At 39.4% G+C, this 24,725-nt stretch overlaps 1 protein-coding gene and 1 pseudogene across 1 annotated transcript; one reads left to right on the forward strand and one right to left on the reverse strand.

The window, feature by feature from the left end:
• Window positions 1–33: 33 nt before the first annotated feature.
• LOC145501660 (uncharacterized) lies at window positions 34–8,058 on the forward strand (annotated as a pseudogene).
• Window positions 8,059–14,945: 6,887 nt separating this feature from the next.
• Window positions 14,946–24,657, reverse strand: LOC145499300 (2-amino-3-ketobutyrate coenzyme A ligase, mitochondrial-like). Its single transcript, XM_081478801.1, has 12 exons — window positions 24,549–24,657; window positions 23,328–23,551; window positions 22,888–22,977; window positions 22,552–22,771; window positions 21,812–21,908; window positions 21,237–21,323; window positions 20,587–20,669; window positions 18,939–19,048; window positions 18,386–18,487; window positions 17,661–17,736; window positions 16,778–16,825; window positions 14,946–16,232 (listed from the first exon to the last, which is right to left on the reverse strand). Exons 1-12 carry the CDS (start codon window positions 24,589–24,591, stop codon window positions 16,126–16,128), a joined length of 1,287 nt encoding a protein of 428 aa, XP_081334927.1. The 5' UTR covers window positions 24,592–24,657; the 3' UTR covers window positions 14,946–16,125.
• Window positions 24,658–24,725: the final 68 nt, after the last annotated feature.

Raw genomic sequence — 24,725 nt, forward strand, 5'->3', positions numbered from 1 at the left:
TTACAGTCTGTTAATCATCCATATCACCCCCCGCGCCGTGTGTTTCATCACGTGACGTCTGGATGTGTAGCTGCCGTCCTTGGCAGCAGCGCCTTGCCTTGTCAGCGCGGTCGGCGCCCTCGATGGAAGGCGCTAAGGAGCTGTTATCGTCAAAGTACTTCAGCTCTTTTGGCTACGTTGTTGCCTTGTTTCATCTTCCACCTTTAGCAATATTAAGTGCATATACAGGAAATCTGAGAACCAGCGAACGTCGAACATTTAGCTGTCCTTCCTCTCCAGATTCTCGAGACGAGTGTTTGGTGAAATACGACGAACATTACAACTCTCCTTTTCCACTGTACGGATTTGCTCTTTTGTGTTTTCTTCCGCCTTTGGCTGTGTGCATCGCTTACTCATGGTGCTTTGTGAAATCTCGTGTTGATGAGATAGAAATCTCTTTGAAACCAGATACAGAAAACCCTCGGCGCCGTCGAAGACTGAGAACTCGTCGCGTGTTTTATTTCTACTTTCTTCATCTGCTTGTGCGACTCGTCTTAGGGATTTTGTTTGTAGTGTTGCAGAACTTCGTGTTTTATCCAGATGGCTTTCCCACGGAATTTGCCTGCGTTTCTGCTACCGTAAAGCCCACAGTTATCTTAAATTCCACGGATTTCAATGTGACAAAAGATGATGGCTTAGCTATTGACTGTGACAATTCTGTTGGATCTGACAACGCTACCTGTGCGATGGGAATTTGCGCAGTTAACATTCTGTTCGCTATTCTGGTGTTTGCAGAGTTGTGTTATCTTTCGGTGCGAGCACTACAAATTGAAGAATTCACATTCGACCCCAAATTTTGTCAAAAGCATCTTTTCAACCAGAGCGGAACTGCAGTCACTCGGCGTGAGACCATATTGGCCATGAAGGGACAAGTCTGCGAAGAGACAGAATTTTTGGAACCTTTGATTGCTCAACCCGAAATCACAAACAAATGTCTGTTGGATGACATTTTTGTCGATCTTGTTATTTACACGGGAAGAGCGAAGCACGAATTTGCTGACTTGTCGAGAAGACACGAAATATTCGAGATCTATTTGAAGCCCCAGCTTGAATCCATTCCTATAGACAAAATTGACGAGTTATTTCATCCCAACGAAGACACACACACTTTACTCGAGCACCACGCGATTACAACTGAGCTTCGAGCTATAACAGAATACTAAATAGGCTAAAGCACCGCGGGAACAGGTCCCTGGAGGCACGTGCTAATGCATATTATAACACCCTCCCTTTTATGGATAAGGAAAAGAAAACTAGCTTATAAATACACAATACGAATAAGCATGAATTGATAAAGAAAGTAACTGAGCTCTGTGATAACGCGATAAAGGTCTCAGTGTTCTAAGTGTTCTTAGTGTTCATGGCTTCATGTCAAAACAAAGTCATTTAAGTGTTTTGGTGGACGTTGCTGACGCACTGATCGTCTAAGCACCGGCTTGGGTGGTGACGTCACTGCAGCTGAAGGAACTTCCGAGTCACTCGGAGACGAGCGTCCTTGACTCGACGCGGGTAGACTAACTTCTCCAGAAGAACTTGTCTGCGACTCGTACGACTGTGCAAAAGAGGGAGCGAGCACCTCTGGTACCTCAGCAGATATCTCATTAGGTATCTCGTCTATCAGTGGCGGTGATGGCTCATTTGTCAAACGTAGGTGAACACGGTTGCGACGTACAACATTGTAAGGCGTCTCGACCTCGTACGATCTCTCGTCCAGTCGCTTTCGTACAATTCCTTTCTGCCAATCGCGCTTGCCCAACTGGAACGGTTTCAGTCTCACAGTATCTCCTCTCTTTAACGGATCCAGATCAATAGCACCTCTGTTGTAATACTGAGCTTGTCGCTGTTTGCGCTGTTCAAGCTTGGCTTGGCACCGTTCACTGTCTGGAACTGCCTGTGGTGCAAGCAGGTTAGCTGTCATCGGTAGTAGACTTCTAGCCCTTCTGTTGAAGAGGCGCTGTGTTGGACTAATTTGGATACCGGCAGATGGAGTGTTACGATGATCGAGTAAGGCTAGAAAAGCATCCGATCCATTGGACTTGCACTTTCTGAGAATTTTCTTAGCCTCCTTCACTGCACTCTCTGCTTAACCATTTCCTTGGCTGTGGTATGGACTGCTGGTCAGATGTTCAAAGTCCCAGTCTTTCGCGAATTTCAGGAAATCGCATGACGTAAATTGTGAACCGTTATCTGTCACCAGCTGCTCGGGAATGCCGTGGCGCGCAAAGTGGGCCTTTAACTTCCTGATGACACACACCGACGAAGGAGATCTTAGATGGTCCAGTTCAAAGAAATCGCTGTAATAATCTGAGGTGACTAAGTAGGTTTTTCCTTCAAGCTCAAACAAATCTGCAGCCACTCGTTGCCAAGGTCGATTTGGTGTCTCAGGGGACATCATCGTTTCCTTGACTTGACCCCGCTCAAACTCTCGACATGCCTCACAGGTTGACACATAGTTCTTAATGTCAGCTGTCATCCCGGGCCAATAGAGATACTCACGGGCTCTGTTTAGACGGCCATTAACCCCAAGATGTGAGTTGTAAATTCGTCTTAACAGCTCGCTCCTCGACGCTCGTGGAACCACGACGGGTTCTCCCTTAAAGATGAGACCATCCTGGATCGACATCTCATCACGCATGTTGAAGTAAGGAGAAATGACACTAGGAACGTTACTCTTATGCTCTGGCCAGCCCTTCTGAATCACGGCTTTCAGCACTTGAAGAGAGTCATCTGCTTCGGTATCTCGCTGAATCTGCAGAAGCCTTTCTTCCGATACGGGCAGATACTTCATCATGTTGATTGTCTCGAACTCATTCTCGTCTTGCTCACCGGCAGGGAGAAATGCTCTCGAGAGGGTATCGGCCAGAAACATCTTGCTTCCCTTCTCGTACCTCACCTCCAGGTCATACTTCTGAAGACGAATTATCATGCCTTGCAAACGCTTGGGGGCACGGTGCAAGGGCTTCTTGAAAATTGATTCTAGCGGCTTGTGGTCGCTAAAAACAATAGTCTTATTGTCAAACGTGTAGTCGTTAAACTTCTCCACGGCGAAAACAATCGCAAGCATTTCTTTTTCCATCTGAGCATAACGGGTCTCGGTCTCTGTTAGTGCTCGGCTTGCATAAGCAATGGGGTGACCGCCTTGCATCAGGGCGGCGCCAAGACTAGCTTGACTGCTGTCACATTGCACTGCTAGTGGCTCCCCAGGCTTGTAGTAGGCTAGCACAGGAGCAGATGCGATAAGGCTCTTCACTTCACTCCAAGCACGTTCTTGCGCGTCGGACCAACACCATTCAACATCTTTATGGGTAAGGTCGCGTAGCGGCTTCATTACTTCAGACAGGTTTGGCAGGAAACGACTGAGGTAATTTACCATACCATTCAAACGTGACACATCCTCAGGCTTTTCTGGTCGCGGCATTTCTGTAATTGCCTTGACCTTCTGTGGATCTGGCTTCAGGCCCTCTGATGTCAGAACATGTCCATGAAAAGGGACTTCCTTACACTTGTATTCCAATTTCGCGCGGTTGAGCTTTATGCCCTTCTGCTGACACCTCTTCATGAAACCCTCCAGGGAACTATCGTGGTCAGCATCATCTCTTCCATAGATTAGTACGTCATCCGCAATACACTTCACACCAGGCAGGCCTAACAACTCTTGATTCAAATGCTTTTGAAATATCTCGCTCGAGACACAGCCCAAATGGTAAACGAAGCCAGCGGTATCTCCCATGGGGAGTTACAAAAGTTGTCAACAGACTGGACTCATCATCCAGCTCCAATTGCCAGAAAGCGGATGCGAGATCAACCTTTGTAAACACACGAGCCTCGGCTAAATCGGGCAACACATCATCAATGACCGGGATCTGGTATCTTTCTCTCTTTAAAGCAGCATTCAACGGTTTTGGATCAATGCAGACGCGTAAATCACCAGACTTTTTCACAGCAACGACAAACTGGCTGACCCATTCAGTCGGCTGATCCACAGGAGCAATAACTTTTAGATCCTGCAACCTTTCGAGTTCTGCCTTGAATTTTTCCTTTACAGATACAGGCACTTTCCTGGCTGGGAGAATCACTGGTTGGCAAACCGGATCTACTTGCAGATGAACCTTTCCAGATAGCTTGCCAAGGCCATTATCAAATACATCTGGGTATTTGTTAGTAAGATCGTTTTCTAAATTCTCCACAACGCTAACAAAGTTCTCCTTGTGTACGGTTAACAAACCCATCTTCTCGGTAGCGTTTAAACCCAGGAGTGGAGTTAGATTCTCCTTGACGACTAAGAATCTCACTTTATACCTTGTATTAGTTCGGGGATTGACAACGGGCAGAGCACACGTCCCAACAGGCTTGACCTTGGTGCCATTCCACATAACGAGGGACTGGGAACAAGGCTCGAGATCCACACCTTTCACATGTTTAAATGGCACAATGTTGGCACTGGCTCCACAGTCAATTTGAAATCTCACGGGTTTCTGCTGAACCAGCATCTGAGCAAACACAGCTTTATCCTTCATAGCTTGAACTCTTACAACACTGATCTCTTCCAAGTCTTCGTCGCTCTCAAAGGCGTTAACCGCGGCATCTTTGCACCCTTTCGCAAAATGATTCTTTTTCTTGCACCGCTTACACACTTTGCCCCACGCAGGACACTTCTTTCTCTCAGAAGCATGTTCATAGCCACAAAACTTGCACGAAATTTTCTTTCCCGACTGTCCGTCCGGCGTCGGAACTCGAGGCTTCTTTTTCTCAGACTTGACCTGGTTTATGTTGTCCACCGGTTCCGATAGTGACTTCATGTGCAGCGCCCTAACTTCTTCGCTGCGGCAGATATCGATACACCGATTCAAAGTGAGATCTCGAATTCTCAGTAGCTTCTTGGTGGTCTGCTCATCTTTAATACCAAGCACAATGCGATCACGGATAAGACTATCGCGCAAGCAGTCACAAAAGTTGCATGTCTTAGCCAACGTTTTCAGCTCAGTAACGAAACAATCGACCGACTCGGTTGAAAGCTTATCCCGCTTATTAAAACAGTATCGCTCGTAGATCTCATTGACTTCTCCAATGCAGTGTTTCTCCATTTTAGCCATTACCACTCGCCAATTATTCGAATCTTCGCCCTCGGTGTAGCTAAATGTTTTGATAACTTTCAAAGCTTCATCGCCGATCGTGTGCTTGAACATCGCAAGCTGATATTGAGAACTTTCTCGGTCTAGCCTAGAAATAACAAAATAGTTGTTGTACTTTTCCTTCCAGAGCTTCCAGTTCTCGGCTACTTCTCCGCTGGGCCGCAAGGCAAGAGGTTGAGGCGGCGAAATTTGATGAAACATTGGAGACTGGTTCGTTGAAGGTTGAGCAACTGTAGGAGAGCTTCCACCGGTTCCACTGTGGCCTTCCTCATCGCTCATGTCGCTGACAGTTTAATTCGCCGACGACCAAGAGAAACTAGACTAATTTTCCGCTCGCTGCCACCATGTAATATCATGAAGGACACACACGGAGTAAAACGAAATACACTTTACTCGAGCACCACGCGATTACAACTGAGCTTCGAGCTATAACAGAATACTAAATAGGCTAAAGCACCGCGGGAACAGGTCCCTGGAGGCACGTGCTAATGCATATTATAACACCCAATGGCAAGATCCTCGCAAAATTCTGATAATCGGTCGCCCAGGCATCGGAAAATCGTTGCTATGTAAAAAATTGTCGCGCGACTGGAGCAAGGGTGACCTCTTGCGTGGCGGTAACAAAAGCTTCGAACATTTGTTCATGTACCAGTTTAGATGTTTCAATTCTGAGACATCCACGAATATTTCTCTCAAACGTCTGTTGAGTCGTTTAGTTTCAGAAGAGAGTATTGACAATGACGTTTTGCAGGACATTTTGGATAACCCTGAGAAAGTTCTACTTATCTTTGATGGCCTAGATGAATTTAAGCACCTTGAGAACTGTTTGGAGGATGAGAGAGCACAAGGTGGAAATAGTGCAACAGAGAAGATGCCATTCTCTGCCCTGTATATGAAACTAATGAAAGGAAAACAGCTCCCTGGAGCCACAGTTCTAACAACTTGTAGGCCAAATGTGGTGCAGAGTCTTGCAGGGCTACAATTTGACCGAAGAGTGGAGATAATGGGATTTACACCAGAGAAGGTCCAGAAATATGTAGACAATTTTTTTGCTCGTGACATTAAGACAAGGAATAGAGTATGGGGGCATATCAGTAGCAATACAGAGTTGTTGTCCTTGTGTTACATTCCTGTGAACAGTTTCATTGTCTGTTCCATTTTGGAAGAGTTGATCAAACTGCAAGACACTGATTTGGGAGGTGCATTGCCCACAACTTCAACAGAGATTTACAATGGAGCACTGAGGTTGTTTATTTTCAAGTGCCACCCAGAATTCAAGGACAAACCACTAACAGAGGATTATCTTACAGGAAATGTTGGCTTCTCAGATTCTGTTGAAAAAACATTAAGTCAAGTAGAATCACTGGCAAAAACAGGGATAGAAGAAAGGCGACTGGTGTTTGAATCAGCAGAAGTCAAGGGAATTGAAGGCTGTGGCTTGTTTAACCGTATGCCAAACCGTCAGATTGCACCTTTTAAACTTGAGCCTCAATTCTGTTTCATCCATTTGATACTGCAGGAGCTGCTTGCAGCCAGAAAAGTTGCAAAGATGAAGCCCAGTGATTTCAGTGATTTTATCACTTCAAATGTCTCAGACCCAAAGTGGCATCTTGTGATTCAGTTTGTGGCAGGTCTACTTGGTGGCCAGGAACATAAATCCAGTAACAGTTACATGAGCCTTCTTTGTGATATTTTGACAGAAGAGATGCTAGTGAAGACAAATAAAGCACAACAGAATGCTTTACTCTTGATGAAATGTTTGCACGAGTGTAACAATGAAACTCTCCTTAAGAAGGCAGCTTCTGAACTGCAGAAGAACAATAACTTTAGTAACAGTTTAGATTTGTCTCTTGGTCAAGTAACACCTGCTGACTGTACAGCAATTGCGCATTTCATAACACACCTACAAGAACCATCTGAGTTGGACCTTTCTTATAACAATGTAGCAGACAAAGGTTTGGCATACCTGTGTGGTGCACTGAAAGATGGAAATTGTAAACTCGCTAAGTTGGCCCTCAGCCAGACCAAAATAACAGACCAAGGTGTAGAACACCTGTCTGGTGTACTGAAAGATGGCAATTGTAACCTCACTAAGTTGCATCTTCATGCTAACAATATAACAGACCAAGGTGTAGTACACCTTTGTGGTGCACTGAAAGATGTTAATTGTAAACTCACAAAGTTGGGCCTTGATGACAACACTATAACAGACCAAGGTGTAGCACACCTGTGTAGTGTACTGAAAGATGGAAATTGTAAACTCACTAAGTTGTACCTTCAAGCGAACAATATAACAGACCGAGGTGTAGCACACCTGTGTGATGCACTGAAAGATGGAAATTGTAAACTCACTAAGCTGGACCTTTGAGAGAACAATATAACAGACCAAGAAGTAGCACACTTGTGTGATGTACTAAAATATGAAAATTGTAAACTTACGGCGTTGAGGTTTTCTGGTGACAAGATAACAGACCAAGGTGTAGAAAACCTGTGTGATGCACTAATAGATGCAAATTGTAAACTCACTAAGTTGGACCTTTATGGTGACAATTTAACAGACCGAGATGTAGCACACCTGTGTAGTGTACTGAAAGATGGAAATTGTAAACTCACTACGTTGTACCTTCCATGGGGCAATATAACAGAGCAAGGTGTAGTACGGCTGTGTGATGCACTAAAAAGTGTAAATTGTAAACTCACTAACTTATTGCTTTGGAGTATTTATATGACAGACCGAGGTGCAGCACACCTGTGTGATGCACTAAAAGATGTAAATTGTAAACTCACTAGGTTGCACATGTTTAGGAGTTCAAGTTTAACAGACCAAGGTGTAGCACAGCTGCGTGACACAGCAAAAGATGTAAATTGTAAACTCAAATTTTACTAGGCACATCATTTAAGGGCCCATTAACTGATCTTTTTAAGCCGTTGTTAAGGAAAATTAATTCTCTCAACCTTGTGATTTTTACTTAGTTCAGAGTTATTTCAAGTGTTTTAACTTTTCCATCATCAGTAACACCAGTGATAATGTTACAGGCCACGCCCATGGCCATGTGACTTAATCTGAAAAATTGTAAAGGCTCCCAAGCATATTACTTTATTAGAATGTTTCCCCTTGATTTATTATTTCAACTATAATCTCCATTATGCTATGCATAGATTTTGTTTCATTGTGTAGTTCCAGAAAATATCCATACCTCCCCCACAGAAGGGAATTTTTCCAAGTCCCCCCACCCCTCTGGAAATTCTGATTGAGCTTCATACATTTCTTTAAATATTTTGGTCTTACAGAACCCCCCACCCCCAGGAAATTCTAATCTCTTCTGTGGGGGGAGTATGGATATTAAATTTTCTAGAACTGAACATTTCCAAAAAAGTCAGATTTTGAGAGAATTTGTAACTATTAAAAAAATTCGTAATTTACAGGGAAAAGGATGATTTAACGAAAGAAATGCATAGCTATGGTCCCAAGGTTGGCTTAAGGTGGCCGAACACAGTTTTCAAGAGCCTCTGCCTAATTCACCATTACTTTAAAGCTATTTATGCTTTGGCGCCCGTTTTTTGCAAGAGTCAAGGTTAACCACAGAAGGGTTTATTCTCACATTTTGGCTAAGGTGAGTGCTGTTGCCATGGCAACGGGGCTGGTTAAAAACAAGGCTTAAAAAATGGTTTTTGTTTATTTAAAAAAAATTCAGTCGTTAGATTTTTTTCATCATTTGCCCACTATGAATTGACATTAAATCCCTTCTGTCAACACTGTTCTAATAAAATTTTGACATAGGCGACTTTCGTAATTCGCTGTAAATCGTTTTCACTGCATGTTCTGTATTATTAAAAATTCCCTATGTCAAAATTCAGATTTTTTGCGATAGATCATTCAAGTGGTTTCTGAATTATTTTTTTGCCAAATTTCTTGAAATTCTATCGACTGGATCGTTAGAAATCGGCAAGTTTCTGCAAAAGCAATCGGTCTCAATTTTTCGAGCAACTGCGCATGCGCCGCATTTAACTGGGTTCTTTCGGTAACAAAGAAAAAGCTGAGAATTGCTGGGTTCTTTGCGTCGTTACCTTTTCTAACATAGCTTTGTAATAAAAGACTAAAGGCATCAATACACTGCGTTCAATAATGGAGAAAAATAGCGCATATAGTGCGGGTGTTGAGTAAATAAAATGATCGCTCTATTGAAGGCATGTTTGTTTTTCAATCCTTGTGCGCGCGCTGAATTGCATCAGCAAAAGCGCGCGCGAAAACTGTGTTCGGCCACCTTAAATCGTATCACATCGAAAAAAGCTTGATTTAGTGGAAAACTGTATTTCCTCTGGCATTTAAAGAAACGAGAAGGGCCCGCGATATCTATCGGAAGTTACCCTATCAGCGCGTGTGCAGTTGACACTACCAGCAGCTCGATAAGATCAAACAAAGCACACAAAAGCCACATGGAGATGGTTTTCCTTTTTCTTTTGCATTTGTTTTTCCGTTTTTCTTTTAGTTTGTTTTTGCTTGTACTCTGTTACTTTGAATTTTGTGAAACGCAAAGAAAAAACATCTAAAATGTAACCGAATTTGAAAGTTTTTGAATTGTTTAAATTTTCGGTGCACAGGCTGACACAAGTGAAATTTCACCTCCTTAGCAATGCGCATGAATCGGTTAATGTGCCCTTAAGTTAAAGATAGAAGACGATCAGTAAATTTTAGAATAAATTTTAGAATAGTGCAGGAGATTTACTGTTGATACAGACTGTACATTGGGGGTAATATCATCAACTCTAATGTGTTTTGTAAAGCCTTGAAGTGACTAAAGAAAAGTAAAAACAAAAACTTAATAGAAAAGGAGACAAAAATAATAGATGAGACCATGGGCCTGAATATCTCCATCTCTAAATATCAGTGAATAGCTTGAATAATCTTGTGCATAAACATGTCTTTTAATAGGCCATTTTACAGTTGTGCATGTAGTTACCTGGCCTATGACTGCAAGCAAGGCTGGAGGTGACCTTGCTTTGATACACACCTCTCTTCTTTTCTCATGTAAATGCAAACTAGTAAGCATAAGAACAACTTGATTTGCACAACAAAAACAGTGAGGTCTTTATCAAAACAAGGTCACCTCCAGCCTCACTGCCATTCAAGGCCAGGTCACTGAACAGACATCTGTAAAATAGATATTAATGATGTGAAGTGGTTTGGCTTTTCTTTAGTACAGTTCCACTGATTTGCATAACTTTTTCTTTCCATGCAGTGAAATAGAAATAGAAATAATAAATTTGCAAATATTCTTATGTATGAGTGCCTAATGAGAGTGATAGATATGTCAGTTATGTAGAAATCTTTGAAACAAATAAGGAAAGACCCTGGTTCTGGAAGTTTTCTTAGTTCTATAAGATTTTCTTAATCAAAAACTGCTTATTAGAAGCAGAGAGAATAAAGTTGCATAAGAATTTGGATATTTTTTGTTTTGCTTTTTAGAAGAATGTTGTAAGTGTGTCATGCAATATTGGAATCAAAACATTAAATTTATTGAGATGGACAGATGATAGTTATGTTCATTTAAGAGTCTACCGCTTAACCCGTATATTATAAACTGGTGGTTAGGATTTTTGCGAGATAGAAAACAGAGTTATTTTCAGCAGTTCCGTTTGTAATTGGAAATCAGTAAACAAAGGCACAACCCAGGGTAGTGTTCAGGACCTTATTTGTTCAATATATTTCTTAACGATCTGGAGATTAAATTAGGGAACGAGGGACTTGGTTTTAAATTTGCTGATGACTGTACGATTATTGCTCCGGTTTATGATGATATAGATCACTCTGCAGACTTAATAAATCAGTTTGTATGGTGGGCAGGCCAAAATAGAATGAATTTGAATTCTACAAAATGAATTCCAAGAAATTAGAGATAGGTGAATTACTTAAAGTGCAAGATTATAGAATTTGTAGGAAGGTTTCTAATATCCCGAACCACCCTCCTAGAGCTAATTTCCCTGAGACTAAGATTACAAGATACAACTTAAGGAATAAATTTTCCGCAATGCCCGCCATTCACTCGGACCGTTTCAAGAATACATTCTTTAATAGGATAGTTTTTAAGTACAATGTAGCCTTGTAAATAGTGTACTTTTTGTATTCGATTTTTGTATTTGTTTCTATGTAAATATCTATCTTATTTAGAGACATATTGTAGCCCATTAACATTGTTATATTTAAATGTAACATAAGATATGTAATTTTATCTTTTGAACAATAAAGACACTTCATTCATTCATTCAAATGTCCACCTGTACAAATGGGCAGTGTGAACAATAACAAATACTTTGAAATTTGAAGTTCAGTAATTTATTAATGTTGGAGATTGAACAAGAGAAGCCTGTGAATTATGCAGCCAGCTCTTGTTAGCTATATACAGTAGTGATGATAGCACAAAAACCGAGGGTATGTGGATTGGTTCATCAAAAGGAAACAAAGCACAACCGTTTGGCATTAAATGGCCTAACGAGCCAATTAAAGCACTAGGGGTGTACTTCACGTACGACCCAAAACTATTAAAAGAAAAGAACTTCATTGAACGTTTGGATAGTATTAAAAAACTTATCAACATCTGGTCCTCTAGAGGATTATCTGTGTACGGCAAGGTTACAATCATCAAATCATTTCTTATTCCAAAGTTTGTTTATGTCTGCTCGGTACCGCCTACACCTAAAGAATTAGTGAAAGAATTGAATCAACTGTTATTCAAATTTTTATGGAATGGGACGGATAAGGTCACTCGAGTTTCGGCTATAAATAAATACGAGGAAGGTGGTTTAAAAATGATTGATATAAATTGCATGATTAAGTCTTTAAGGCTGGCATGGATAAAACGTATATTTGATGACAACAACGGAACATGGAAATCATATCTAAAACACTTGCTGGATCCCATGGGAGGGTTTTTCTTTTTAAATTGTAACTATGATATAAAGGATTACAACATCTTCTCTCAGTTCTACAGTGAAATGCTCTCATGGCGGTCAGAGTTTCGTGATTCCTTTGCCTCTCAACGAGATTGGCAAAATATTATTTGGAATAATAAGGAAATTCGTATCGAAACAAGACCAGTCTTCTACAAAAAGTATTTTGAGGCGGGAGTGATTCGTATCCAAGACCTACATTTTGATTTAACTATAAATGATGCACTCAGCCACTGGTCTGACAAGATAGCCAATATTAGTTATTTGCAATGGGCTGGCCTTCGCCATTCTATACCGTCCTTTTTAAAGAATATCATTTCCTGTCCATCTTTAGCTCCTCCATCCTTCTTTATTGACGACAACATCTTCGACGTCAGAAAAAAGAAATCAAAAGACTATTACTCACTTCTTGTTCGCAAAATAGCACAATTGCCTAATATCATAAACAAACTGCAGAACGATTTTAACTTTTCTATCGATCAGCTGAGACAAATCTTCAGTCTGCCACACTCTGTTGTTCTTGAGTCTTATGTGAAAGGATTTCAATTCAAAGTGCTCAACTCTATTCTGTACACTAATTCAAAATTACACAAAATAGGCTTTAAAACAGACGATCTATGTTCATTTTGCAAGGCAGAACCGGAAACTTTATACCACCTACTTTATCACTGCTCCTTTGTTAAACGATTCTGGAGTGAGTTTCAAGGTTACTGGCACCAAATCTCAAATCAGCAGGTTCATCTTTCCCTCCAAGATGTTTTATTTGGAATATTATCCAAACCATGCCCTTTACTCAACTTACTGAACTATTTTATAATCATTGGTAAACTACTTATATGGGACTGCAGAAGATGCCAAATTCAACCCACAATTCAAGGATTTCGTACTAAAATTGCCATCAAATATGAAACGGAAAGTAAGATCAAAAAGAAAGATTATTTTAAAAAAAAGTGGGTACTAATCCCAAATTAATTTATGTATTATTTCTTTTTTTTTGTTAATCACGTAGATGGCGTTATTATTATTTGAACTTTTTGAACAGCATGACAACTGTGACTGTTTTTTTTTTTTTTCTCTTTTTCTTTCTTCTTTTTGCATTTTAAAAGCACAAAGCTAATCAAAATATTCTCCCTTCTGTTGTATCTCTTAATTTTCAAGCTTTGTAGTATTGTTAGTATTAATTTTTGTGAGCAATGTAATCGCGTTTGTATATTTCATGTGAATAATCTATTAGTAAATAATCTCGGTACTGTTAGTTAATATAAAAAAAAAAAAAAAAAAAAAAAAAAAAAAAAGCAGCTGGGTTATGTGACAATGCATGGCTTGAACAGACCTTAGAAAACAAGTGGAAGTTTGCTAGGTCCTTGAAAAGTCCTTAAAAATGAAAGTCCTAAATTATATAAAAAAGTTCTCAAACTGTTCCCGCCTGTCTTTGAATTTTATTTGGTACATCTGGGAATCTGTTGAGCATTATGCACATGGGTATGAGAAGAACGTGACTTTTAGGCTCAACTAGTTGATTTTGGGGAAAATTTGTACCCATCTCCCCTGCCTGGGAAAATCTTCCAATCTAGGTGAAAAAATTGGCAGAGGAAAACTGAGACCCTCAGAGTTCCTGAAATGTCCTTGAATTCCAAGCCTTGAATACTCCCTGGAAAAAAGGTCTCAGTTGATGTGTGAATAAATCATTGGAACATAATCCTGATATTATAGGATATATTATAGCGTTCTCTGGTAAAAAGTATTTAAAAACAAGCTTTTGACAGCTAGTCTACTGTCTTCAATGGATAAAATTTGTGATAAAATGAAACATTAAAATTTGAATATAGAGAGTAAATCACATAAATTTAAAATTACTGCATGTGTAAAGAGTGCTCAAAAGAATGCTAAAAGTGGTAAAATTAATGTTTGTTTAAAAGAATGTATTGTCTTGGGAGTGGGCATGAGTTATTATCAGCCTCGACAGTTTTTGCCGTGTGCCATGACTCCAGTGTCTTTCTGATGCAATAGTTTCCTTCGTCAATGAAGACAGCAGACTGGCTGTCGAAAGCTTATGTTTTTAAGTACTTTTTACTAGAGAACGCTATATCCTATGTTATCATGATCAATCTTGGTAACAGATCCCCAATATTTTTATGTTTCAACATTGTTGATTACAATTTTTTTTCCTTTGTTTTCTCTCATTTTTTTTTTTAAAAATCCCTCCTGATAGTATGGGATATGATTTTCAGGGATATGACTTATGGCCCATTCAGTGGCTTGTGGCATGGCAGTCTGTATCCCACTTTATGGCTTGCAGCTGGGTGGCCTGAAGTATGGTTCAAATTTTCCGCACATATTTTAATTCAGTAGTATACACGACCCCACAAGCTTAGTAGCTCTACTCTTATTGTGTTAAAATAAAGATCAGTAACGATCAATAAAGGTTTTATGTTATGTTTTGATCAGCGGTGCAGTAAGTATAAAATTTTATGTAGGCTACAAACTACATACGACCCAAGTGGCCCATCAGGCTGGTTCCTTTTCTGGTTTCTGTAGCATGAGGTGACTAAGAGTATCTTGGCACCCCCCCCCCTCCCCTGGGTGGGATGCTAGCAGGGCTACCCCCATTTACCACTTGATCTGGAGATGACAGCACTAACTATGAAGCCACCATGCCTCACACATTTTTTTCACAGACAGGGCGGCAATTAATGAAGTGGGGAGTGCTCCATGCACCTTTTAGCACAACTAGTGATAAAATACCCGTTTTAGATCTGAATAGGGCACAGAGTTCGTCAATTAAGCAATAGGGTTTAAATTGGGTTAAGAAACATCACCACTGACCATAGGAAATAGTTTTTTATTTGAACATCAGCGTGAAGTTTAATACTAAGATGAAAAATTATGATTGGAAACCGTTATTTGAAGCAAATTCCCTTAAAAATTTTATAAGTGCAATTAGGTTATTCGCTCTCAATTTCTATGAGGTGATAGTTGATTTTGGCTTGATTACCAGTCACTGGGAAAGGAGCCTGCACCAGAGAGAGTGGTGGAAATCAAGCCTAAAGTTGATTCGGCCTATTCATACTTGTCAACTACCACCTCATAGAAATCTCATTATTTCATTAGGGCCTTTAACTTATCAATAATTGTAAAATAGGGCCATTATATACATGCTCCCTGGTAGGGAGTAAATTAAAGCTGTGTTTCGACACTCAAAAAAAATACCTCCATGTGCAAGATATATATAAATATTAACCCTAAATGTTCCTTAATTAACAAATAAAGATGATCTATTAAATATTAATGTCGATGGTTAACTCACTCTCTTCTCACCAAATGCTAATATTTATGGTATGAACTGTTACACTGTATTTTTGAGTGGATGGATAATAAGGATATATTACTACCCAAACAATTCCTGCAAGCAAAATATGCCCACAAAAGAATTTATAGAATAAGCCAAAATAATTTTTGCACTGCAACCTCAGTGATATATTTAGAAAACATTTTGCACAGAAATATTACAAGCGTACCAACACAACACCGCTGTCTCTCTCAATCAAAAATATCCCTGTCCATCCTTAAATATTTGGGAGAAATGTTTTACCCCCTAAAATACCTCCTAAATTAGTAAAAATTATACCCAGAACTTTTTATCTAATGAGAACTTTTTTCAGCATTTCTGGGTGTTCTCACTTGGTAATTATGCATTATTACATACAATTAAGTAAAACATGAAAAAAAGTGTACCCTTGCTGTATTTATTTTTCGGAGTATTCCTCAAGAAATCTTTCTTATTGCAATGTAATGCAAGCAAACACAGTTTTCTTTGGTAGTAAATAAGACCTGAGCTGAAGAACTGACCGCCTAATTCATTTCGTGTTATTAATAACACTATGAAGGTTTACAGTCCCTGCAAATTACCTGTCTTGACAATAAACAGTTTTATCAGTTTATTTAGAACACTCAGAGAATATTTTTTTAGTTCAATTCAAATTGCTAAAATTATTCATACATTTATTTAAATCACTCCTTTCTTTTTTCCAACATCAACAAAAGCGTCAACACAACGTTCAATCTCCTCTGTACTATGGGCAGCAGAGATCTGTACACGTATCCTAGCTTTGCCTGTATATATGTAAAAGATAAATATTAAATAGGTGTGTTTGAGCTCATACAGGTGCTTTTGCAATTCCTGCATTCCAGCTCCTTATACCCAGGGAAAGCCAAACCAGTCAGGGAAAAGTAAAGTGAAGAAATGTGAATGTTATGCTCTTTGAATTTTCTTTGCTGATTTTTTCTTACTGATTCAACATTCCCTTGCCTCCCATCAATTGTACCCGCTGGGTCTCCAAGAATACTCATGTTCACTTCACAAACGCTCGGCTGAATTTACTTATCAAATGCTATTACCGGTATTTTTCAATTTCTCAGGAGAGGTCGCACCTAGCCTTTGTAACAAAATAACTTCAGCAAGCTCAATATTAAGGGGTCGGGATATTTTTTGGAAATATACTTTTGTCCTATAGTGCACAGTGTCTTGTGTTTGGCATCAATGATTGACTAGAATTGAATTGATTCAATCTGTTTTTGTATTGTCAACAGTGCTGTCTAGTCATTGGAAAATTGTTCCACAGACAGAAAATGTTATCCAAAATGATAAAACAGCTTACCCTTGGGAACAACGGGAAATGTGAAACCTATCACATACACTCCACGCTCTGCAAAATCAGAAACGGGAAACAAATCAACTCTTTGCAAAACTATTACAATTCAGTAAAATTATCAGTAAACCAGCCATGTGTATCATAATGAGTAAATAATGAGCATCAGAAAAGAAATTCATGTCCACTAGCTTTTGCTAGTAGATTTTGCAGGTGCACTAATGGTTCTACCCATCATTCCTAATGCCCAATGAGTAAGTACGGGATCAAATCTTACAGGAAATTCACATAATTTACAGACTGATGTGATGTAAGAGATAAACTTATTATATTAAATAAATTAAATTTTAAATTATTACAATCAGTCATATCATTCTATTAATAGTAAGAATTACTACAGGGGTTAGTGAGAATATCTAATTCCGCTAGTATGTCATAGTTACTTGACCATTGGTTTCTTTGCATCCTGAAAGCTGCATTCAATATGCATTATTTTATTTGTCAACTATAGTGATTCAATGAAATATTAACCCTGACACACCAATCAATCAAGCAGACAAGCAAGAAAACAATGAAGCAATCAATCAATCAATCAATCAATCAATCAATCAATCAATCAATCAATCAATCAATCAATCAATCATTTGGGAAGCCACTAAATTAATCAATAAACAAACCAATCAGAGGAACCTCCACTATTGGACACCAAACATAAACAGCCACTTAGTCGTGGTCTTCACCATATACAAGCACTATATCTTTTGAGCTCATAGGTTGTATGAGCCAGACACCTTGACCTAACAAGACCCATTTTCAGTTCCCAACATATGTTCGCGTGCCGGAGTGGCAAATCTTGAATTAGAAAACCAACATTTGGGTGATATACACCCACCTAACATTTCATCAGCAAACTCTACAGCAAGCCGAGCATCTCCTAACATGACTGGTGTTATTGGGTGACCATCACCCTATAATGCCAAAAAAAACAACACAACAGAATTATTATGTACTAGGAGATAGCCATGGTATGATCAATATGCTAGAGATTTATGTGTACATGTGAACAAACATTCTACTTAATATCATAATGCTGGTTTACTTATTGCCTTTAATTTTACTCCTGTGAAAACAAGTCTTTGCAAAACTCATTCAATGAAAAGAATGTGTTTCACCTACACAGTGTTGGAAACTAAATTTTGACAGCACTCACCATTTGGGTGAGTGACTCTCAAAACGCACTTGCCTGGAGAAATTTTTACTGCCCAGATAGACGCCTCTCTGCTATGATTCACAAACCATACATTTTTTTTTGGTATCTCGTAATCACGGATGCCCAGCTTGCCAGTTCATGTTGAGGTAAATTTCTTGTTTGGGACTAAGGACTATAAAGTGCCACAAGCTCCATACTGACTGTACAATATATTTGAACTTCTATGATAATCATTGTACATAATATTTATTACCAGGGCCCCTCTGAATACCAGCCATGATGTTGAATGGGCCACCCTAGTTAAACAAAGTTTTACTACAACTACCAATTATTATTCCCTAGTCTGACCCTCACTCTCAGTTAGACTAGGAGGTTAAAATCTTTAAACTTGGAGTTCAGTTACTTACAGTGATGTTGAAACCTGCTGCTGTCATTTTTGTTCGAAATAACATGGTGTTGTCAGACACTTTTTTAATCAGATCTGAGCCATTCATTAACAGATCAAACACCTGGAGGATTGCAAAAATATATGAAAAAACAGTAGATATCAGCAATTATGCTACAGATGAAAAAAGGAAAACTGTTTTATGTTGCAGGATCATACTCCACTTTTGGTATGCAGGTCAAGCTTGTTTATTTGTTTACATCTAGACTGCTGGCAAATGGTATTTTCTTAGGGTCAGTGGTATTTCTTCTCACGAGTGCTTCACCTATGTCTCGTCCCAATCTCTTCTAGTCTGAAATGTTCCCGCCTCATTTCGAAAGAAAAACAGACCAGCAACTGATATATATATTTGAATTTGGCAGGTCTAACAGTCGATGAACAAAGCCTAATAAGTACCACTTATCAGAGAAATAATTAATGTTAGAGTGGAACAAATGAACGAGTCTTCTTTGTACATAGAGTAGTATGATGCTCAGCAGACAGAGAAATTTACCTGCTCATTCAGTGCAGCTCACCTTACTGGCCCCACCCACCACAGGAGGAGGTAGGGTGTTGGAGAAGAGATAAGGACGGGACTTCTGACGTAATAATTGGATCAGCTGTCTCGGTCCTGTTGTGTAACCACCTACAGTACACCGGAGTAATAAATCAATAGTTTATTAGTTCCTCTTTACCAATTTTTGCAGAATTTATGACAAATCTGTCACTCTATCTGTCTGGTGATTTACATGTCTTACCAAATTTTTTGAATGGTTAAATGTAAATGGGCATCAATTTGTATAAGTTGTGTTGCCATTAGCTAGGTATTTGAAGCATAAATTATTAAATTCCTTATTTAGAGCTTGCTCACATACTACCACATCATAGTCTTGGGGTCTCATAATTTATGCAGTCAAGCATCCACAGCAGAGAACTTAATTAGTCATGTATCTGGCGTTTCTTGAGATGGAGCCTAAGCTTACTTGCCATTTTGTTTTCTATATCCTTTAATATATAAATTGTAGTTTTCTTTCTTCATGTGGCTATGAGTCCAGCCAAATCCTGAACGTGGATGAAACCCCAATGAGATTCGAGTTGCCAGCCACAAGAACACTGGAGTTCACTGAAATCACCTTGGCTTTGTTTACATTTAATACTCCCTTAGTAACACTCATTAGAAAGTCATGTCTTTAACTGTAGCCTACTCAGAGTTTTTTTTTTTCTAACTTATAGGAACCAAGGAGTTGATTCGGAGGAATCTTCGATTTACGCCTGAGGGTCGAGACTTCTCGTTTGGGATTCTTTCCATGCCAATTTAATGGATGCAGTTAAAGATCTACTTGACAGACGAAACGTTGATGTTGCCGTAATTCCCAGTGGCCTCACTCCAGTTCTCCAGCCCCTGGATAAGTGCATCAATAAGCCAACCAAGAAGCAAAGGTCAGTGCGCAGTACAAAGCCTGGATGATTAACAGCCCATTTACCTGCACGCCTTCACTTCCAGAAAGAAGCGAGCGCCCAGTAAAGAGATGGTGTTGCGTTGGATCGATCGAGCATGGAGAGAGATCCCAGTAGATTTGATAACAAGATTGTTCAAGTCCTGTGGTATCAACAATGCTCTCGATGGAACTGAAGATGATGCTGTTTGGGATGAAGAGGAAGAAGAAGCAGAAGATGCAGAAGAGCCGATTGACAACGAGTTTGAGACAGACAGTGAAGCCGAAGACAACGAGTAGCTGAGCTCAGCCAAGTTTTCAAACAAAAGGTTCTTTTCAGAGCCACCCTGGTTCTTTTTAGAACCAAAAAATCACATAAAGTCAATGATCAACGTTGCTTGTCTTTTGTCTATTCATTTACCGGTATTTATTTACATTCTCATTTCAGTTTATTAGGGAAATGTGGAGAAGTTATAGTTTTTTGCGCGAAAACACTCGGTTATAACATGCACCCAGAGTTTTGAGCAGATTTTGATCGAACAAGCCTATTTTCTCGTAAAAAATGGTATGCCTTATAAGTGAATAAATACGGTATTAATTTTTGTTATTTATTAATCATCGTACCCTAATTCTATTTTTGACTGTGTGGCAAATTAAAAAAATAAATATAAAAATAAAATGATTGTCATATTGTCCTTAAATGTACAATATTTACACACCACTCAAGATATTATTCATTCATTCATACCTGCTCCACCACCCAAAGCTTTTCCAAGAGTAGAGTTGATAATATCTACACGGCCCTTGCAGTTCAAATAGTCCTCTGTTCCCCTATCAACAAAGAGTGTGGCTATTAAATGACTTCACAGTGATCATATTATATATCTGTCACAAGTGCAAGTCAGTGGGAGGTGCTGTGGCCTCGTGGTAAGTGCGTACATGCTTTCGGATTGCGTAGTCTGGGTTCAAGCCCTGACAGGGGACAATATGTTGTGTCCCTGGGCAAGACACTTCACTCTCACAGTGCCTCTCTCCACACCCACGAGTACAAATGGGTAACAGCAAATTTAATGCTGGGGGGTAACCATGCAATAGATTAGCATCCCATCCAAGGGAGAGCAGAAAAACTCCTAGTCACTTCATGCAACTGAAACCCCGGCCTGATATGGGCCACTTAGCTGTAATTTGCATTTTTTATCCTTTACAAGTGCTAATGTGAGTCATTAAATCAAGAGAAACCTATTAGTGATTACACACAGATTGCATGGCAAGTAGGTGTCTACATAACCAATTACAATCTACTTGTAATAAATATTATATTTTTGCCGCAGAGATGATTAATAATTGAAAATACAATTCTAACAAGTGCATAACATAAATTCAAGGGTGTCCAGATACCTTCCTGTTTCACCTAAGAATCCGGTAGCATGACACTCGTCAATAAAAGTCAGTGCACCATACTTCTCTGCTAGGTCACACAACTCACTGTTAGAGGAACCACCACAAGTATTATTAATTGAAAGCTTGTATAGGGTGTTACAAATAAAATTAAGTTCATTTTCATTATTAAATAATGACATAATTACATATGGGAACTCCCATGTGAAAAGGTTGGGACTGGCTGGGTGCTCGACGGAGAGTAAATAACAAACTTTGGTCTCACATAGGGTTTTTACAACAAAACACTACTATTTTTTAAACCCCGATCAAGATATTTTGGGGGTTGCCATCCAAGAAGGTCTGTATTAAAGTGGTTTCTTTTAGGGGTCAAACAACACTCTAGCCATGCCCAGATTGTTCTCCTTTAATTCATTTAATAAAAAGTTTTCCCCATGAGCATCCCCTATCCACCTTTTTACATCAGTGCCCCCCCCCCCCCAACCCAGATATTCAAGTCAGACACTATTGTCGATACTGTAACCACTTGTCATGAGCTAGAGCTTAGAGCTTGAGTAGACTTCACAGTCACTTACTTGAGGGGAGCAACTTTTCCATCCATGCTGAAAACACCATCTGTAACTATCAACTTCATGCGTGCTCCCTCAGCTTCTTTCAGCTTCTCCTCTAGGTCTAGCATGGAGTTTAAAACCATATAGTCAAGAGACTTTAATCCCTGATCAGCAAGGATTATTATTTCATATATATGTACTGGGATCATATCATACTACTCTTTCCAGTAGACCTACAATTTTTTTCCAGGTGTCAGAGTAACATTTTGATGCTGCGAGTTTGTTTCAGATGTACTATATAATTGGTCTGAAGCAAAACCATTACTCTGGAGGAGGTAAAAAAAATTACAGGTGTCATGGTCAGATTATGTGTACTAAGGGCTTCCACGGTCAAGTGTCAATCAATACCCTCCATTGACCCTCAATCAACACTTGATCAATACTCTATTGACAGGTCGGTTGACAATCGATCAACATCTCCGTTGAATGCCAGTTGAGATTGACGTCTAAATTTTGCAGACATGCAATTGAGTGTCAATCAATACATATGAGTTGGTCGACACTTGGCTTTATACTGAATGTCACTTGATCGAGATGTTGATAGTGTCGACCTAGTGTTGACCAAGTATTGATTGATGTGTTAATCAAGTGTTGATCGACACTTGACCAGAGATGCCTTTTAGTACATGATTCTCACAGTCTACTTGGAAGAGTTTGTAATTTATTGTCTTTCTCATTTACCTCAGGCAAACCGCAAATCATACCTGCCATATCTTTATTCTTGTATTTGAATTTCTTGGCTTTACATAACCGTACTCCATCAATGATAGATGCATGATTCAGTTCATCGCTTAAGACGGCATCTTCTGGACTTAAAAGAGCCTCAAACAAACCGGTGTTTGCATCAAAACAACAAGGATATAAAATTGCATCTTCACGGTCATGAAATCGTGATATCTTTTCCTCCAGTTCCTTGTGAATATCCTGTGAATAAATATATATGTATTGACCGCATCATTCTGTTCATTTTTAATCGTGAAAATATTATATTTTATAATAATTAAAAAATAACATCAATTTATTTATGAAAATGATTTTACCTGTGTACCACAAATAAATCTGACTGAACTCAGGCCATTGCCATATTTATCTAAAGCATCTTTTGCTGCTTGAATAACTTCTGGGTGCGACTGAAAAAAGTGAAAAAGAAACATACAAAAGTCTCACAAAGAATTATTTTTAATTAAGAGCTTTGTCATTGTGGTGGCTAGCCACCCTCTTCCTTTGGGAGAGGCAAAAAAATAAAAACTGAAAAGAGATCATATTTGTGACTGTGAATATTACAGCAGAAATAAAGGCAAAAACTCTGGACAGGTTCCTCATGACAGTTTCTACTTTGTAGCATTGCTTGTAGCATTGCCAGTCTTAAATTAGACACCTCTTAAAACTGCAACTCCAAGGTACTAGCCACCTCCCCCAGCTCAAAAGAATCGTGGATCCACCCACCCCTGGATAAAGTCTGTAAGACTAAGTAACTCACTGAAAGTCCCAGATAGTTGTTGGCACAAAAATTAAGCAGCTTATCACTTCTTCCTTGGACAGCAATCTCCGATGCTTGCTTTGTGCTTATAACTCTTTCACTTTTCCAAGTTCCCGCTTGTTGAATGTCACTGATCTGAGAGTCTAAGATACTAAGAAGGGTAGCTTGTGCTGCACTTGCATTCCGGACAGATATCTGGAGTTGTGAATGGCCAGCAAACACAGCTAAAAAATAAAAAATAAAAAAATAAGAAACACATACAAAAAGAAATCAAGACTCTGAGATGAAAGGCATCACAAACACATCTGAGATGATGAACAAGATAGACTAATTCTCTGAGATATGTATTAGTCTTTAATAGGTTCCTTTTGATATTAGTTTACGCCTGTGCAACACAATTATCACCCTTGTGATAGAAACAAGCTTACTAGCTCACCGACTAGGAGTATTTCTCCTCCCCCCAGGATAGGATGCTAGTCTATCACAGGGTTACCCCCAGCATTAAATTCGCTGGTACCCATTTATACTCCTGGGTGCTGAGAGAGGCACTGGTGAGATTAAATTGTAATGTCCAAGAACACAACGCATTCTCTTGCCAGACTCAAATCTGGACTGCTTGATCCAGAGGTGAGGACACTAACCACGAGGCAAATGTATGTCCAAAAATAAAGACCTCCGTTACTACAGCAGACAAAAAAGGACGACATGAGCACAATCCTCAACAACACCAAGGTATTTAGGTCCCAAATTATGGAATATACCGCCAGAAAAACTCGAAAAACTTTCTTCCGTGATTGGTTTCAGGTTATGATTATGAATTTGAGACAAATTTATGAAAAAAGAAAAAATCAAAATAGTTTCAGGTAAACTGAAATCACGGACGAGCAACGCCTCCAACACACCTCCGGAAGAGCGATCGCTGCCTTGAGAAGAAAGGATGTCTTCATACACAGACAATAGACTACGCAGTTATTACAGACGCTTTGATGTTGACACCGAAATTTCAACACGCGTTGGGAAGATCAGTTAAGTTAATTAACTTAGATCGAGTATGGCCAATAACCTTAATCCTTGACTAAATATGTTCCTCAATGATTGCACAAAGCTTACGGAAGTTTTTTCCACGTGACAAATTGAAGTAGACGAATTATTCAACAGTGAAATTATAAAGTGCTTGTAAAAATCCTTATCCGGGGATGAAATCTTCCTTTAATTTCATACCTGATGGAGATATAGAGCGAAGTGATGTCCTCAATGCAGCCATACTTTTGAAAGCTAAAACATACACTGGTTACTTCAGTCCGCGTGAATATTTCTGTCTGCGAGTCGTCGCGTAGAGTCCCAAGTAAGCCTCGCTTCCGTGTGATCTCTGGTCAGCGGTATATCGCTATAGGCCGG

This window comes from Orbicella franksi, chromosome 10 (assembly GCF_964199315.1).
Source record: "Orbicella franksi chromosome 10, jaOrbFran1.1, whole genome shotgun sequence".
Lineage (NCBI taxonomy): Eukaryota > Metazoa > Cnidaria > Anthozoa > Scleractinia > Merulinidae > Orbicella > Orbicella franksi.